A 14,656-nucleotide genomic window follows, 5' to 3' on the forward strand; every position below is an offset into this window, starting at 1 on the left:
GCCCCCCCAGCAGCTAAAGAGAGACCTGCCGAGTTTCTTTGCTTGGCTGTGTGGGATATCGATAAACTCTCAGGGGAGGACAGCAGAGAGGGGGAACAGCTGCTGTGAACTCTCGGCGTCTGTCAATATTACACCTACCGTCATCCAGCGCAGGATTACCACGGGGGAGATATCAACCGGCTTGGCTGTAAAGTGAGCGCCGTGCTGCGTAACCCCGCCCACCGCGGAGGGATTGGCTGACACAAGTCTCCATGACACCCCAAACTTCTTCATGTGCTTTTAAGTGGCGTCCATCCAGGCACAGGGTTGCGTAGTCGGACAGTGTATATTATAAGGTTTAATGTTCTGCTGAATTATTTTCAACAGTATACAAGATTTAAATAATAATGCGCGAAATGAAGAGCATTCATAATCATTTAAATAATCCATAATGCCCAACTGTTCCCAAAATCATATTTAAAGTAATTCTTTGTACAGTTCTGCCAGTTTATAAGGCATGTCCACTACATTTTAGATGAGAAAAAAATAAATTCACATTTAAATTAAATTCCAAAACAAATTTCCAATCACCCAAGTTCAGAGAAAGTAAATAAATGAAGTGGGACACGGTGCCAGAAGGATGGCTTAATAGATTGTTATGAGTTTCATTTAAACGGCTGTATCAATATTCAAAATGAAAACCAATGATTAGGCAAAGCATTTAAAATATTCATACATTTGAGCAAGTCTTGTCTTTTTTTTTTTTTTTTTTTGAACACCCCATCTGATAATTTCACAAACTCAGATTTACAGGACGACCACTGAAGGCGTCATCCTCCCCATAGGTATTGGTATTTGCCACCTGTAGGCCTACAAGTTGGTGCAACTTTAAAGTATAGACTAAATATTTAAACAAGCACCAACCCAAATCAGTGCAGAATCTCTGATGCACATATATAAAGTCTTTTAGGTGTACTTGTCAGCATACCATTAGGAATACAAGTAGGACAGGTTTCTTCCAAAACCAGAAAACCATTTCAAGAACTGGGTTTTTAGAGGGGGAAACGTGCTTCATCCAGAATATAAATTAAATTATTTTAAAATAAACGAGCTTATTCTAGAAACTTCGGCTTCTATTTAAATTTTAAACAGAATATTCCACTTGGTGGCACATCTTGGTACTGGCACACACAAAACTTCGTTAGATTAGGATTTGTTTTGCGTGTGCCGGAGCACAGGAAAGAGGACCCAAACGCAACACGCACAAAGCAGGTAATAGTTAAAAACGTTCAAACTTTTTACTTGAAAGCCCGGTGGTCGCACACAAGAAGTCAGGTCGGCGTATCAAACTGCCCAGGTGAGGCACAAACAGAAGGAAAACACGAGGAGCGCACAATCACAACCAGGTGAGGAGACAATCTATCAACCAAACGGACGGCAATAGGTTTACAGCGAATAAATACGCGAAGGACTGATTGGATAATGAGGCACAGGTGGTACAGGAAACTGGCGGGAAAAGAAGAAGAAAAAAATACAGAAACAGGAAGTAAAACTACACAAGGATACATGAAAAAATGGATTTCAAAATAAAACAGGAAATTACTAACAAATATTATAATTATATAGAAACAACAAAACCAAAACAGCAAAATAACGAGTAAATCTGCCTGTAAATGTATCAGAGTAACACTTTCTGTAATAGAAATGCTTTAGTAAAACACTACAATTACCATTCCTATCTAATCTTAATTTATAACAAGAAAATATGTTTTGTATAACACTGGTTTCTGTTGCAATGAAAGCACACAACTATTTTCTTTTAAAATGTAACTCAGTTCACAGCTCACAGTCCCTTTCCTCCAAATTTTGTCATGATGATATCAATGTGTAACGGCTGTAACCGACACAGCAGAGAAACAATCTTGGCGACGATAAAGGCTTTAACTTGTTGATAACGCGGATAATAAAGCTTGTACCCGCTCTGGATTTGATTTCCTCGAGACAATCCTGTTTAATTTTATCATGAAACCTCTTCCTTCGGTCGTCTAGTTTAAATGTCACTTGTTACACAGACGCTTGTTAATATTCAACCGAATTAAGGTCACAGAAGAAAGGGTAATATGTGTCTGTTTTATTTTTAAAAAGAGAGAACAGACAGGCTAAAGTATAGGGATTTAAAAATTCTGCACAGTTTCTATTCCTATTTTGAAATTACGATTAAATATTACAACCTGTTCCAGCCTCGTTGGTGTAAAATATACAGAAACCCACTTCTGCTGATTTACCAGTCACAATGTTACTGTTTAAATCCACATAAAAAATCATCCACAAGAGTCTTTCTGTGTTACCTGGTTGTTTATTACTATTCTGCAGTTTTAAAAATTACTTTAAGAAGAATACAAAAAGGTCAACACTTGCATTCAGTCCCGCAGGCCAATGTTTGATGGGGTTTCACACTGATGAGGTTATAGTTTCTGAAATGACTCCACATATATACCATAACTTTGAAAAAAGATGGGGGATTAAAACTGATAAAGGGTGATCAGTAGATAAAACTGTGTGATAAACACTCCTATATCTCTCCTCGCTTCACAGAGGAGAGATCAGGGAGCATGAAAAACAACATACATGTTCACATATGAGCTGGCAATCATTAGTCATTGAGTTGCGTTCAGAAATAGATGAACCAGTAACTGGACTTTGTCACATTGTCTCCTGTTTTTAGGATTACTGATTACTTCTTTATTATTTTTATGTTAATGTGATACCTGTCATTATTTTTGGACTAAAACGTGAACACACAAAACGAGCACTTCCCCTGCTCCCTTTCAGAAACTAATACCTAACTGCCAGCTCATGCTTCCTTCACTAGTTCACATTCAGACCCCTGTGTCCATCCCTCGCCACTAGATACGGGGGCAAGATGTCTCGTCTGTTAATCATCTCAGTGAAACACATGTCCACAGTGTAATTCGCCTGCCCGAGGACATTTTATTTCTTTTCATTTCTTCAATTTGCCAAAAGACTGTAAACTTAAACCGCCAAATGTCAGGCTTGCAGATTCTGGCGTTTGTCAGTGGTCTGGCCGGGCTGGGGGCCACGATCGGCGCCACAGTGTCCAATGAATGGAGGGCCACCAGCCGGGCATCCTCAGTCATCACAGCGACCTGGGTGCTCCAGGGTCTGTGGAACAACTGTGCTGGAAATGCCATTGGAGCTCTGCACTGCAGACCACATCACACTATCTTTCAGCTGGAAGGTAAGCTGCCACACGCAGAATCTCTAAAAGGTCACTCGTCTACATGGTGCGCATGCATATTTATATTTTAATACTGACTAAATTGTCTTTGTAACACATTAAATATACTTAAAATTTAAGGGATGGTAGGTAAGGTGCTTTATGAAATGCTGTAATATTAACTGCAACGGAATCAAATGCATCACCTTGGTCTCAGCACTAATGAGTTGTTGCTCAATTTCTTTCAAAAGTCAAGCTTCTGCAAGGGAAATTTAGTTCAACGGTGGTCCAATAATTGGAGGTTATTGGAAACGAATTGTTACAAAATAAGCTATTTTAATTGATGCAAAGAATATTATAGGACATGACGCGCGACAGCACATTTTCAGAATAAAAGATTTTCTTTGCTTTTAAAAATGTGCACGATTGGTCATCTTATCAAGTGTTATATCTTTAAGCTTTTTGTCGCTCTTACTTGGTGTGCATCTACTTTTATCTATTTAACTTATGAGTAAAATTATAATTGGATAGCAGTCATTTTTTCAGGTTATATTGTTATAGGTTATGGCTGATGTGTTAACTGTGGCAAATGTGTAATCTTTTGTTGGAAATCTCCAACTGAGATCGTTTCTATGGCGTTCAGGTAGACAGCACGTTAGACGTGTGTGCAGTGTGTTTCAATACCGATAGAATATGGTTACTATTGTCAGTAATAATACCATAACAATTCCCTTTTGCTGAAAGCACTACAGCTCAATGAGGTGTTAAATTACAACGAGAGGATAAAAGACACATGCAGTAAATTATGCTTAAAATTGATCGCTCTCTCTAAATTTACAGCTCACTTTCAATCTTCTCAGCGAAACAGATGTTAACGTGGCAGTTGCATGCAAAACTTTGATGGAACCAATTCCTCCCCCATTTCATGCAGTATCCTTAGCACAGGCTGCCACATGACCTACAGCAGCATATTTCCACACTCGTGCTTGGCATATTGGCCGTATTGGTTCCATCGTAGTCGTAAGTTTCACAAAACTTACATCATCAGTCAAAGTTTGGACTAAGCTACTAATTCAGGAAGACTACTACTAAGCTAACACATTGGCAAATATGTGTGGAAAACTTCCATCAAGGCAAGAGGTGAATCCCACATGTTCTATTTCATGTTTTTTTTTTTTTTTTTTTTTTTGGTATTTGATTAGTTCTACTGTGGAAATAAATAAAAGCCATGGAATAGGCGAGTCTTAACCACGGACTGATATTGCACCTTTGGTCATTTTGATTTCAGTAACTTAATCTGTCTGCAATAGTAATTTCCAAAATACTCTCCATATGCTGCTTTGCATTCTTTAACCACCCTTGTATCAGCTACTCTAAACCTCCTTGCAGATCCTTTCCGCTCATACAGTGGCTTTGCTTTTCTTTTATTACCTAGCAGACGTGCAGGTTAATCTGAAGGTTGCCTTGGTCTTTCAAATCTCTGTAAAATACTATTTTTTAATGAAATTTTGGATGTTGGAAATTGAGAGCTGGGAGCACTCTGATAACACTTTATAGCGTTCTCCCTGTTTTGTCAGAATCACTTAGGTTCATTTTCAGATCCTCGGGCAGTTCTCAGAGGAGCCCATCATCGTTGAGATTTTCAGTTTCTATCTGCGATCATATATTATATATTTCACAGTCTGTTTGTACATAAAAAATCAACAGAAGGGTTAATTGTTGCACATACTATTGTCCTAAATATTCAAACAGCTGGGTGTCAGTGCTTTTCAAATTCTTGTAAGCTGTACCTTCAGCTTGCGGCCACCAGGTGGGGCTCTAATTCACAATATAAACTTCAGTTAACTCGTCAGTGGGAGTGAATTCCCTCTGTTTTGCCTCTGACAGTTACATCCTGACCATGTTTTTATTCAGCCTTCTCTAAACACAGTTCCCTAGACCGAAAGTCGGCTTCTCCTGGTCGGTCAGTGACGAGAGCAGGTTGTTAATAAGTCATCTGGACGCTGTTATTTTAAGCCCATGAGGAAGTTGAAGCCCTTCTGTTGTGTATTAATCATAGGTGCCGGCACAAGGTGACGGATAGAAGGTGACATTTATACTCAAATGGCTGTATTGTGGCAGGACTCCACAGAAAGGATTTAAACAGGAATATGAATATGAAAGTGCCATGGCTACGTTTAGTGAAATTTGTCAGATCAAGTTTTAACTCATAGCAGGCCCATACCCCCAGAAAATACCACATTACAAATTGTTAGTTTAGCAACAAAGTCTCACATATGTTTGAATGAGTGCCAAAATCCTGCTTTTACTCATAAATTAAAAAGGCCGCCCTTCTTTTTACTAATTTACAAAATCATTTCAACACTGGACCCATCACAGTCCATATAAAACACCCACACACAGCTACTCATACACAGTCTGTGTGTGTACTTGCTAAGCGTTAATTTTAAACGTCTTCAGTGACATAAAGACCTACAGTCCACTCTGTCCCCATCACAGTGACGTGTATGACGTGACGGGCTGGAAAAACGCCATAATACACGGCTGCCCAAACTCCTCCCTACAGAATATAACAGTCCACAACACATTAACTATCAATCACAGCCTATCCATTGAACCTACTTGTGCAGAGCTTGGCTACGTTTTTAAAAAGCCGCACCGGCCGGGGAACCGTTAATCAATTTCAGGTGCCACCGATTTAATTACCAGCGTGGAGGAGTCCTTCCCTGCAGTATGAGCGGCATGTTTCAGGAGATTTTGGCCTTCGTTTTAACTACCTCGGGGTGGGTGCTGGTGTCTTCCACCTTGCCGACGGACTATTGGAAGGTGTCCTCACTTGATGGGACAGTCATTACCACAGCTACCTACTGGTCCAATCTGTGGAAAACCTGTGTCACTGATTCAACGGGGGTCTCCAACTGCAAGGACTTTCCCTCGATGCTGGCTCTGGATGGTCAGCCTCTTTTTGTCAAGTGCTCTGAATTTGTCTTTGAAGCTCTTGTTCAATCTTGTTTGCTTGATTTGTGTCTGTGTGTGTGCGTTCAATTCCCTGTCTATTAGTATATGAACATGTGAAAGGGAAGTAAATGTTCTTTTAACCCACTTTTCTATTGATTCACCTTCACTATCCTGGTGTCTCAAGGCATTTCAATCACAGCTCCTTTTTAAATTCAAGTGGAAGCTCATGGCTACTTAAGACTAATAAATATCTTTAAGTCTAATGCAAGTCTCCAAGAAACAACTCATTTACCTCCAACTTTAGTCAATGTTTAGCCTCAGCTCTCGGAGCTTGAAAGCTATAAAGGAGATTTACTGGGAACCTCGGGCGGTTTTGGCCATGGCTGACTAGTTCCTGGGGTTAACTTCCAAGGTAATATTTGCCTCAAAAATCACATCTCAATGGCACGACACCGGCGCAGTCACCACTCTACCACGAAGTGCCCAAAAGCAATTACGGTCTCTCGTGACAAATTGTATTTCGTGCTTTTTGGTGTAAATTGGCCACAAGGTCAGTAAGTCATTGACCTTGCGGTGTGCAGATGAGAAGCGAAACAGAGGGAAAGGGGAGAGAAACACAGGAAAACGCCTCTCTTTGCATGAACCTGTGTTTTATGTTTGCAGGTTACATCCAAGCTTGCAGAGGATTGATGATAGCGGCCGTCTGTCTGGGATTCATCGGTTCTGTGTTTGCCCTCGTGGGAATGAAATGCACCAAAATTGGAGGAAGTGACAAAAACAAAGCCAGGATTGCCTGCTTTGCTGGCATAGATTTCATCCTTAGTGGTAAGTATGGATGAGCAATCTGCATGAAAAACATTTTACTGGTTTAATTAATTGCTTCATTCTTGTTTTTCCTCAGGCCTCTGCTCACTTTCATCATGCTCCCTGTATGCACACCGGATAACATCAGAGTTTTTTGACCCAATGTTTGTGGCACAAAAGTGAGGAACTTTTTTTTTTTATGTACCTAAACCTGAATTTAAACACACTATCTTTAAGTATTGTTATTTGTCTCTAGGTACGAGCTGGGAGCTGCTCTCTTTATCGGCTGGGCTGGTTCTATTCTTTGTATTCTGGGAGGCAGCATGCTCTGCTGCTCAATTGCGGATTCTTTAACCAAAAGGTTAGCGTGAGTAACACATGCAGGCCATTTTAAAGGCCAACCCTCTGAGTGAATCACTTCTGCTGATTCACATATGTGTTGGACCAACAAAGATGAACCTGTGTTCTTTCTCCTTGCAGCAGCAATCAGGTAAACTATATCTACAAAGGTGCTGCCTCACAGTCTCATATCTCCTCCCACCCGAGAGGCCAGGCGAAGTCTGTGAACCAGAGGCCACCTCCAGACTACAGCAACTCCTCCAGGATTCAGCACTTTGATAAGAATGTGTATGTGTGAGGGATGTGAACATGAAACGCTATTAGTCAAAGCCACTGGTGAGTCTTAAAAGATACACAGAGCTGTATAGTGAGGGGATTTCTGTCTAACAACTGCAGCATTTGCTAATATTGGTTTGTAGCTCGACAGGAATTAGACCATAATATTTACATGTCTCTTCCTGGAGTACGAATTTAAATATTTCTGGTGTGGTTTACTCTCTGAACTTGTATGGGCAGACAATTTCTGATTTAATTACTCTGCATTGAATCTTCAAAAATGCTCTCTTCTAATCATATGTTTGCATTGTTTTCTATTTTTTTGTCGCCATACACACATACAATAGAGCATGTTATATTTTGTAGGACGTTGGTTTTGTCGGTTGTATGTTTAACTGTATGTAACCGGAGCATGTTGTTAATCTGTTATGACAATATTTAAAACTGTGTCAGACACCCGTTTTATGTTGTTTAACATGACATAACCATTAACTACTTTTGTAATGTGCAAACTTGAAGAAGGAAAAAAAAAAAATGTGTAGTAGGTGACGAGCAGCCTTGGTTTAACAATGTTGACGGAGTTAAAACTGTAATAAACACTGTAGATGAATAAAGTGAAGCTGGAGCAGATCCTGTTTGGTGTTTTCTTGTTTTATCAGGCGATGATGGTGCACCGATCAGGCGTAACATTATGAACACCTTCCTAATATTGTGTAGGTCTCCCTTGTGCCTCCAAAACAGTTTAGAGAATGGACATGGGCCTTCTGAGGGTGTCCTGTGGTGTCTGGCAACAGGATGTTGTTAGTGGGGGGGGGGGGGGGGCTTTGGGTCCTGTGGGTTGAGGGGAGGGGCCTCTGTGGATCATCCCACAGATACTTGATCAGTTTGGAATCTAGTGAATTTGGAGGCCAGGTCAACACCTTGTGCTGTTTTTCATGTTTTTTTGAGTTGTTCCTAAACTGTTTTTGTGTTGCCATTAAAGGGGTGTCATTGCTATCGGGTGGGGGTACCTGGTCTGGTCTCGGTGGGTGGTACATGTCAAAGTAACATCCACATGAATCCCTGGTCCAAAAGTTTCCCAGCAGAACACTGAGTTGTCACAAGATGGTCAATGTTATTTACTCCACCTGTCAGTGGTCCAGCAGATCAGCAGAGGGCAGCATTTTTACAATTTGTACTATGTTCCTTTAAGAAGACAAGTGAAAGTTGTCCTTTGCACATTATTGACCTTTTATTCTGATAATAAAAGGTCAATAGGGTGTAATAATAATAAGTAATAATAAGTTCTCATAGTTGAGAAAAAAAATAAAAAGAGACGTTCCTGTCTGTGTTCGCCTTGGATTCTGGCCCTTCTTATTTGTTTTCCACATATTGATCCCCTTCTTTTCACAAAACTTCGTTACACTAAATACATACTGAATGTGTTATATAAGAGAGGCAGCAACCTGAGAAAGTAGCGAGAAGCAGTGCGACATGTCCAAAGCGGGAGGCACACTGCAGAGAGTTTACAGTAAACACCTCACACAATGGTACACATCCCTGATCAACACTGCCGGCACAGACACACTGTCACTCTGGTCACCACTAAGTAGAGGTTGAGCTGAAGAGTGAATCTTGAACTCGGCTGACGCTACATTAGCCAGACTTCTCGAATCCTGGCAATGAGGAAACGCCTGATCCAAATATTCGGCTTCTTGATCTCGTCGCTGGGATGGCTGTTTGTGCTGTGCACCATGGCGATGGACTATTGGAGGATCACCCAGCTAGGAGGACAAGGAGGCTCCTTCATCATCAGGGTGGCCTGGTACTGGTCCAACCTGTGGAAGGACTGTTTCACCGATTCCACCGCTGTCACCAACTGCAGGGACTTCCCAGTGCTCTGGGCTGTCACTCGTACGTCGTACACGCCTCAGAATATAACACGCTTTAAACAATACTAATAGTACTTCAGTTAGTCTTTCAGCCTGGAAGAAAGGTTTGCATTTCTGTTTCTGTTTAGTCAGACCTCTGCTTAATCTGAGTGACAGTCCTTTTTGCCTTGGAAATTAACAAGTTTAATGTACAAGCTGTAAAACTCACATGCTGCTTGTTTCAGTGTTCTCAAGGCTTTTGCAGCAATGGCTTCACTTGGCCTGGTGTGACCATTAGCTTGTGGTTGCTAACTTTTGGATTTATGTTTCTATGTAAATAACAACTACATCAGTCAGCTGACTTTATTAATTTGTTTTAGCATTTAACATTACCCAGTTATTGCCACTTGCTGCTACTGTGGCCAGTGCACTGAAAGCAGACACACTTTAACATCACCTTATTATTGTGTCTCAACCAGAAGGCTGTCATTTATCTTACGTTGTTAGATAAATATGGAGTATGTACCCTGGTATTCAAGGAAACCTTCAGTTATTCAACCTCGTCACTATATTTAAAGCAGTGCATCTATTATGTTGTCATCCAAGCAGCAAAAATTACAATACTGCTGGATAAAAACATTGCAAAGATTCAGTGCCTGGCTGTTTAATACGACTGATTTGGTTGTAAATAGAAATAAATTCAACAATGTTCTGGAAAATTAAATTTTTTTGTTGACTCATTTCTCAATTTCTCACTCCTGAACTCCTTCTGTCTCTTCCAGGTTACGTCCAGGGGGTGAGGGGCCTGCTGATGTGCGGGCTGACCCTCGGATTCTTCGGCGTAGTGCTTGCCTTTGTCGGGATGGAGTGCACTTACATCGGTGGAGCCGACAGAACCAAGGACAAGCTGCTCTTTAGCGGAGCGGTGTTTCACTTCGCTGGTGGTGAGTTCAGAACCCGAGCCGTGTTTGTGTCTGTAAATGACAGAAATGTTTTGCCCTCATTTATATCTCGGTTTCAACGAAACCTCTGCACACAGGTGTGTCAGATATTTCTGCCTACTGCTTATACATCAACAGGATTGCCAGAACAGCCTTTGATCAGAATGTGGGGCCAGGAGTCTTACGGTACAGTTAGATTAATTATTGAATTTCACTGTAAAATCCAGAACAAACCATTTCTGTTTACTGTATTTACACTCGTTAATGATTTTTTTTTCTTTTGCTCCAGGTATGACTTAGGCCCTCCCATATTTCTAGGATTGGTGGGAAGCTTTCTCATCATGTTGGGAGCTCTGCTTTATGCTGTGACAGTCTTCCGAGTAGTGTGGCCTGAAAGGTATTTAAATCAATCATCTTTACCCTTTTTATCTTTGTTTTGTTGAGGTCACGCTGCAAAACTAACACTGTCAATGTTTTGGCCTTACAGTAAAGTGGTGGAAGTCTATGGAGGAGGCACGTACAGGGCCCCCGCCTCCAGAACCCTTTACACCGGATACTACAGACCCTCCAGGGTGTACGGCTCTTATTTTTCAGGACGATCCAGCAGCTCCAAGATCTCAAAGCTCTCCCAGACAACGCCGACAAAGATCTCAGAAAGAGACGCGTTTGTGTAGAACCTCAAACCTCTTTTCTTTGTAATATTTTAACACAGCCGGAAATAATGTATCATAATCTGAACAATCAGCATAGCTCACACAGTAGATGTAATGAAAATGGAAGAAAATTTTTGTTTTTTTGTTGCCTTTGTCATGTTTTTGTTTTTTTCTTTTGTACAACATGTTACACTTTGTCTTGTGTTTACTCCTAATACATGTATGTTGCGTGATTTAACCGAAGCATGTGTCGCTGGAATATCTATGATAATGACTTGTAAATTCATAAATAATTAAAAGAAAAACTTTTTACCTTTCAATGTGAATTGTGTATTTGTCAGCACTTCAGTGAATCCAGAGACTGTAGTACCAGTACACATCTTTAAACACAAATACATAGGTCTTACTTTTGTCGATATCATAATTGTGTAAAGTGTGAGTGCCACATCACACCTGACTTCAGCACCCTGTGTAAATAGTACACAAAACTGAATCCACTCTGGCTCGTGGCGCCTCCACCGACAACAAACAACCAGAGTGAACTTTACAAAACACAGGAAACGCAGCCCGAGGCAAAACATGTGATGATGTACACAAACCTGCTTTGTCCTCGTGTCGAAGTTTGGTTTTTCCACCTGTATGCAGCACCTGAGGACGGAGTTCAGAGCGGACAGCGTTGGGCACACTCCCTTCGCATTTAGGAGCTCAGATTTGTCCTCTTGTGTATTTGCGGCGGGCCCCCGAGGCAATCATGGGTTACAGGACTGTGGTGATGTACATGGAGATCGGCTGCTTTGTGGTCTGCGTGTCTGGATGGATCCTCGTCTGTTCCACGATGCCAACAGAGATCTGGACCTGGTCTGAAGTCGACAGCATAGTCCTGACGACGTCAAACTACTTCTCCAACCTGTGGAAAGATTGTATATCTGATTCAACGGGAGTCTCTGACTGCAAGGGAATTCCATCAATGCTTGCACTGAACTGTAAGTTACATTCATATCGGTACAGGGCATGCTATAACGGTTAAAACCCAGTGAATTAATTCCTTTACCTATATCTTTTAGTGATTCTTTTGTGTTTTACTGCTTTTGGACAGGGGACATTCACATGTGCCGGGCTCTCATCATCATCGCTATCATCCTTTCTTTCTTTGGATCGATTCTGGTCTTAGTGGGAATGAAGTGCACTAAGATTGGGGGGTCTGAGATTGCTAATGCGAGAGTGACTTTTGCTGGAGGGATGAACTACCTTATAGGAGGTAAGGATTTGTTTGAAAAAAAAAATCCAAATTGCATTACGATTAATCTTTAAATATATGTATACGCGTGTGTTCTTTCAGGCATGTGTGCTATGGTTGCTTTCTCCTATTATGGAAACAAAATCAGAGCAGAATTTCAAGACCCTAACTTCAGAGCTCAGAAGTACGTACAGTGAACGTGTGTTTTTTTTTTAAACGCATAAATGTTTATCTCATTATTCTGTGAACAAAGAACTGCACTTTGATGAATTATTCTTCTATTTGTTGGCAGGTTTGAAATAGGCGTTGGTGTCTTTATCGGCTGGGGAGGCTCCACCTTACTGGTGGTTGGAGGCCTTATTTACAGTATCTTTGCAGGGAGGGAGGGCTGCCACTCAAGGTAAAATGCTGCAGCTGTATCGTTGACTTTTTCAGTGATTTAACCGGCGGCCAACGACAGAAAAAAAAAATAACTGTCTCGATTTGAAAATCCTCACAGCTCAAAGAAGCGCTATCCCCGCCGGTTCCCCGATGCCTACACGGTTGTTCCAACACAGCGGAGCGTTGCGTCTTTGGCTCGCACAGAGATCAGCGGGAGCGGAAAATCGAGGGCCTCCAGTGGCAGCCAAGCCAGCAGCATCTCTGCCATCACCAGCACCACCAAGACGACAGCCAGTAAAGGATACGTGTGACTCATCTTCAGAGCTGGAAAAGAGTTGTTTTCTGTGTTTGAGCATTTTTATCATAATCAAGTCCATACTGGAGTTTTAAATCTGTCTTTACAAAGACTTTCTGACTTGTTGTGGCATGTGCTGCAGCGCTTATCAATGTAACAATATCATGGAGCAAATAGGCAAAGTGCAATTCACAAAAATTCTACTTCAAACTACTTCTGAGAGTTGAGTGACACGTTGAAACGTCCTTAACATGCCTTTTTTCCAATGTATGTGCAGACTTATGTGGATTTATTTCTCTTCGTGGTATAGAAATTAAAATACATTACGCTTTAATTATGACATGATAATAACAATGTCTATGATTTGTCCATCAAATTAGATTTCTTAACTGTCTACAGCGGTAATTGTGCAGCAATGTTACCTGAACGTACAGTCGTTTTAAATGCTACCACGTAGATTGTGCAAAACATAGTGTTCAAATGTTCCATGAGATGGAAATTAACTCACGAGCTCATTTGAGATGAAAATGTGATATCAATCCTTAAGAATATCAACGTTTTATGCCGTCAGAAAATGAGTCCAGCTACCTGGAAGCCAGTAACTTTGTGTACTGAAACTTTACAGCCTGTTCTTGTCTTTGAGACCTATCTCTAAAGTTAGTTTGACCAAGGAGGCTTCTTCCATTCAGGATGCTGCTAAACTTTCTCTTCATGTTCAGCTTATTAAATAATTCTGGGTTATTTTTTTTTCAACCAAAACCCTGAGTTGTGTCTTTAGCGGTCATTTTTCTGGGTTCTTTCCATTTCAGTAACCCAGCTGCTGGGTCAAGGCCCTGGGTCAGACCTACTGACAGCTGACACATCACCTCCCCCCACTGATCACTTGCCTACCCAGCCGCTGGGGACACAGTTGTGCATTTAAGGAAAAATACGGTGAAACACAATGTCTGTAGACACATTTGCTCTTACTTAAGTCACACTGGACTGAAAATGATCGCAGCCTATAGAAGGTTTAACTACATTACTGTAATACTCAAAATTATAGGTGTAGCTAGCAAAAGAAAAACTAATAAAGGAACTGTTAAAATGTCTGAGCATTATAGTTTATTGAAACCTAGTTAAAAACAATGCATATCAGTATGTTATAATGAAAGCAGTGCTGGTTGATTTTAACCTGATGGGACAATGGCATTATTATTAGATTACTGTATTTTTGCTTTGGCTATTAGGTGCTTAAGTTTCATTTTTACCTGCTTTTGTGTTTTTGAAAAATGAACTTTTTTTTTTCTCAGTAGTGGGCTGTTTATTTCAGACATGGCTTGCAAAATTTGGATGCTTTTGTCATAGACCAATATATCAAAGTAACTGTGGTAACTGTGGTAAGTAGCTTTTACATATTTACTATGAAGTATCATGAAAACAGTGACGTAGAATTTAGCCCACATTTCAGTTAAGATAATAAATAAATAAAACCAATTCATGGCGTAGAATTAAATAAACAACTAATTTCGCTGGGCCAGAATGACCCAGCAAGTAGTTGGTCCAATATATTTTTTTGTGTGTGACATTCATATCAGAAAGCAGAGATGCATCTTTTATAATAAAATCTCAGACCTGAAAATAACAAAAAAGATCATTTTTTGATATGCCATATTTTCCCATAACTTGACTGAAAGTCATGAGGGTAGGGTCCTCAAAAAGATCA

General features: G+C 40.6%; 3 protein-coding genes across 3 annotated transcripts; all 3 read left to right on the forward strand.

The window, feature by feature from the left end:
* The first annotated feature begins 2,940 nt into the window (after window positions 1–2,940).
* On the forward strand, window positions 2,941–7,938 carry LOC311487737 (claudin-10-like). Its single transcript, XM_084544100.1, has 6 exons — window positions 2,941–3,238; window positions 6,000–6,170; window positions 6,839–7,000; window positions 7,077–7,158; window positions 7,236–7,340; window positions 7,460–7,938. Exons 1-6 carry the CDS (start codon window positions 3,025–3,027, stop codon window positions 7,614–7,616), a joined length of 891 nt encoding a protein of 296 aa, XP_084400226.1. The 5' UTR covers window positions 2,941–3,024; the 3' UTR covers window positions 7,617–7,938.
* A 1,317-nt stretch (window positions 7,939–9,255) lies between these two features.
* Window positions 9,256–11,059, forward strand: LOC311487837 (claudin-10-like; the record flags this gene model as incomplete). Its single annotated transcript, XM_084544231.1, has 5 exons — window positions 9,256–9,487; window positions 10,227–10,388; window positions 10,484–10,571; window positions 10,675–10,782; window positions 10,873–11,059. 5 exons carry the CDS (start codon window positions 9,256–9,258, stop codon window positions 11,057–11,059), a joined length of 777 nt encoding a protein of 258 aa, XP_084400357.1.
* Window positions 11,060–11,701: 642 nt separating this feature from the next.
* Window positions 11,702–12,967, forward strand: LOC311488547 (claudin-10-like; the record flags this gene model as incomplete). The annotated part of the gene is made up of 5 exons (XM_084545316.1): window positions 11,702–12,021; window positions 12,135–12,296; window positions 12,378–12,459; window positions 12,568–12,675; window positions 12,775–12,967. The coding sequence occupies exons 1-5, from the start codon at window positions 11,790–11,792 to the stop codon at window positions 12,965–12,967; spliced, it is 777 nt and encodes a 258-aa protein (XP_084401442.1). The 5' UTR covers window positions 11,702–11,789.
* Between the last annotated feature and the right edge of the window lie 1,689 nt (window positions 12,968–14,656).

Source organism: Chelon labrosus (genome assembly GCF_963514085.1).
Source record: "Chelon labrosus genome assembly, chromosome: 5".
Classification (NCBI taxonomy): Eukaryota; Metazoa; Chordata; class Actinopteri; order Mugiliformes; family Mugilidae; genus Chelon; species Chelon labrosus.

Excerpts from the sequence above, each read along its gene's own strand:
- LOC311487737 (XM_084544100.1), top strand. The coding sequence starts at position 3,025 with ATGTCAGGCTTGCAGATTCTGGCGTTTGTCAGTGGTCTGGCCGGGCTG. Across the intron at positions 6,171-6,838 it reads CTCGATGCTGGCTCTGGATG|GTTACATCCAAGCTTGCAGA; the intron begins GTCAGCCTCTTT and ends TTATGTTTGCAG. Across the intron at positions 7,341-7,459 it reads GCGGATTCTTTAACCAAAAG|CAGCAATCAGGTAAACTATA; the intron begins GTTAGCGTGAGT and ends TTCTCCTTGCAG.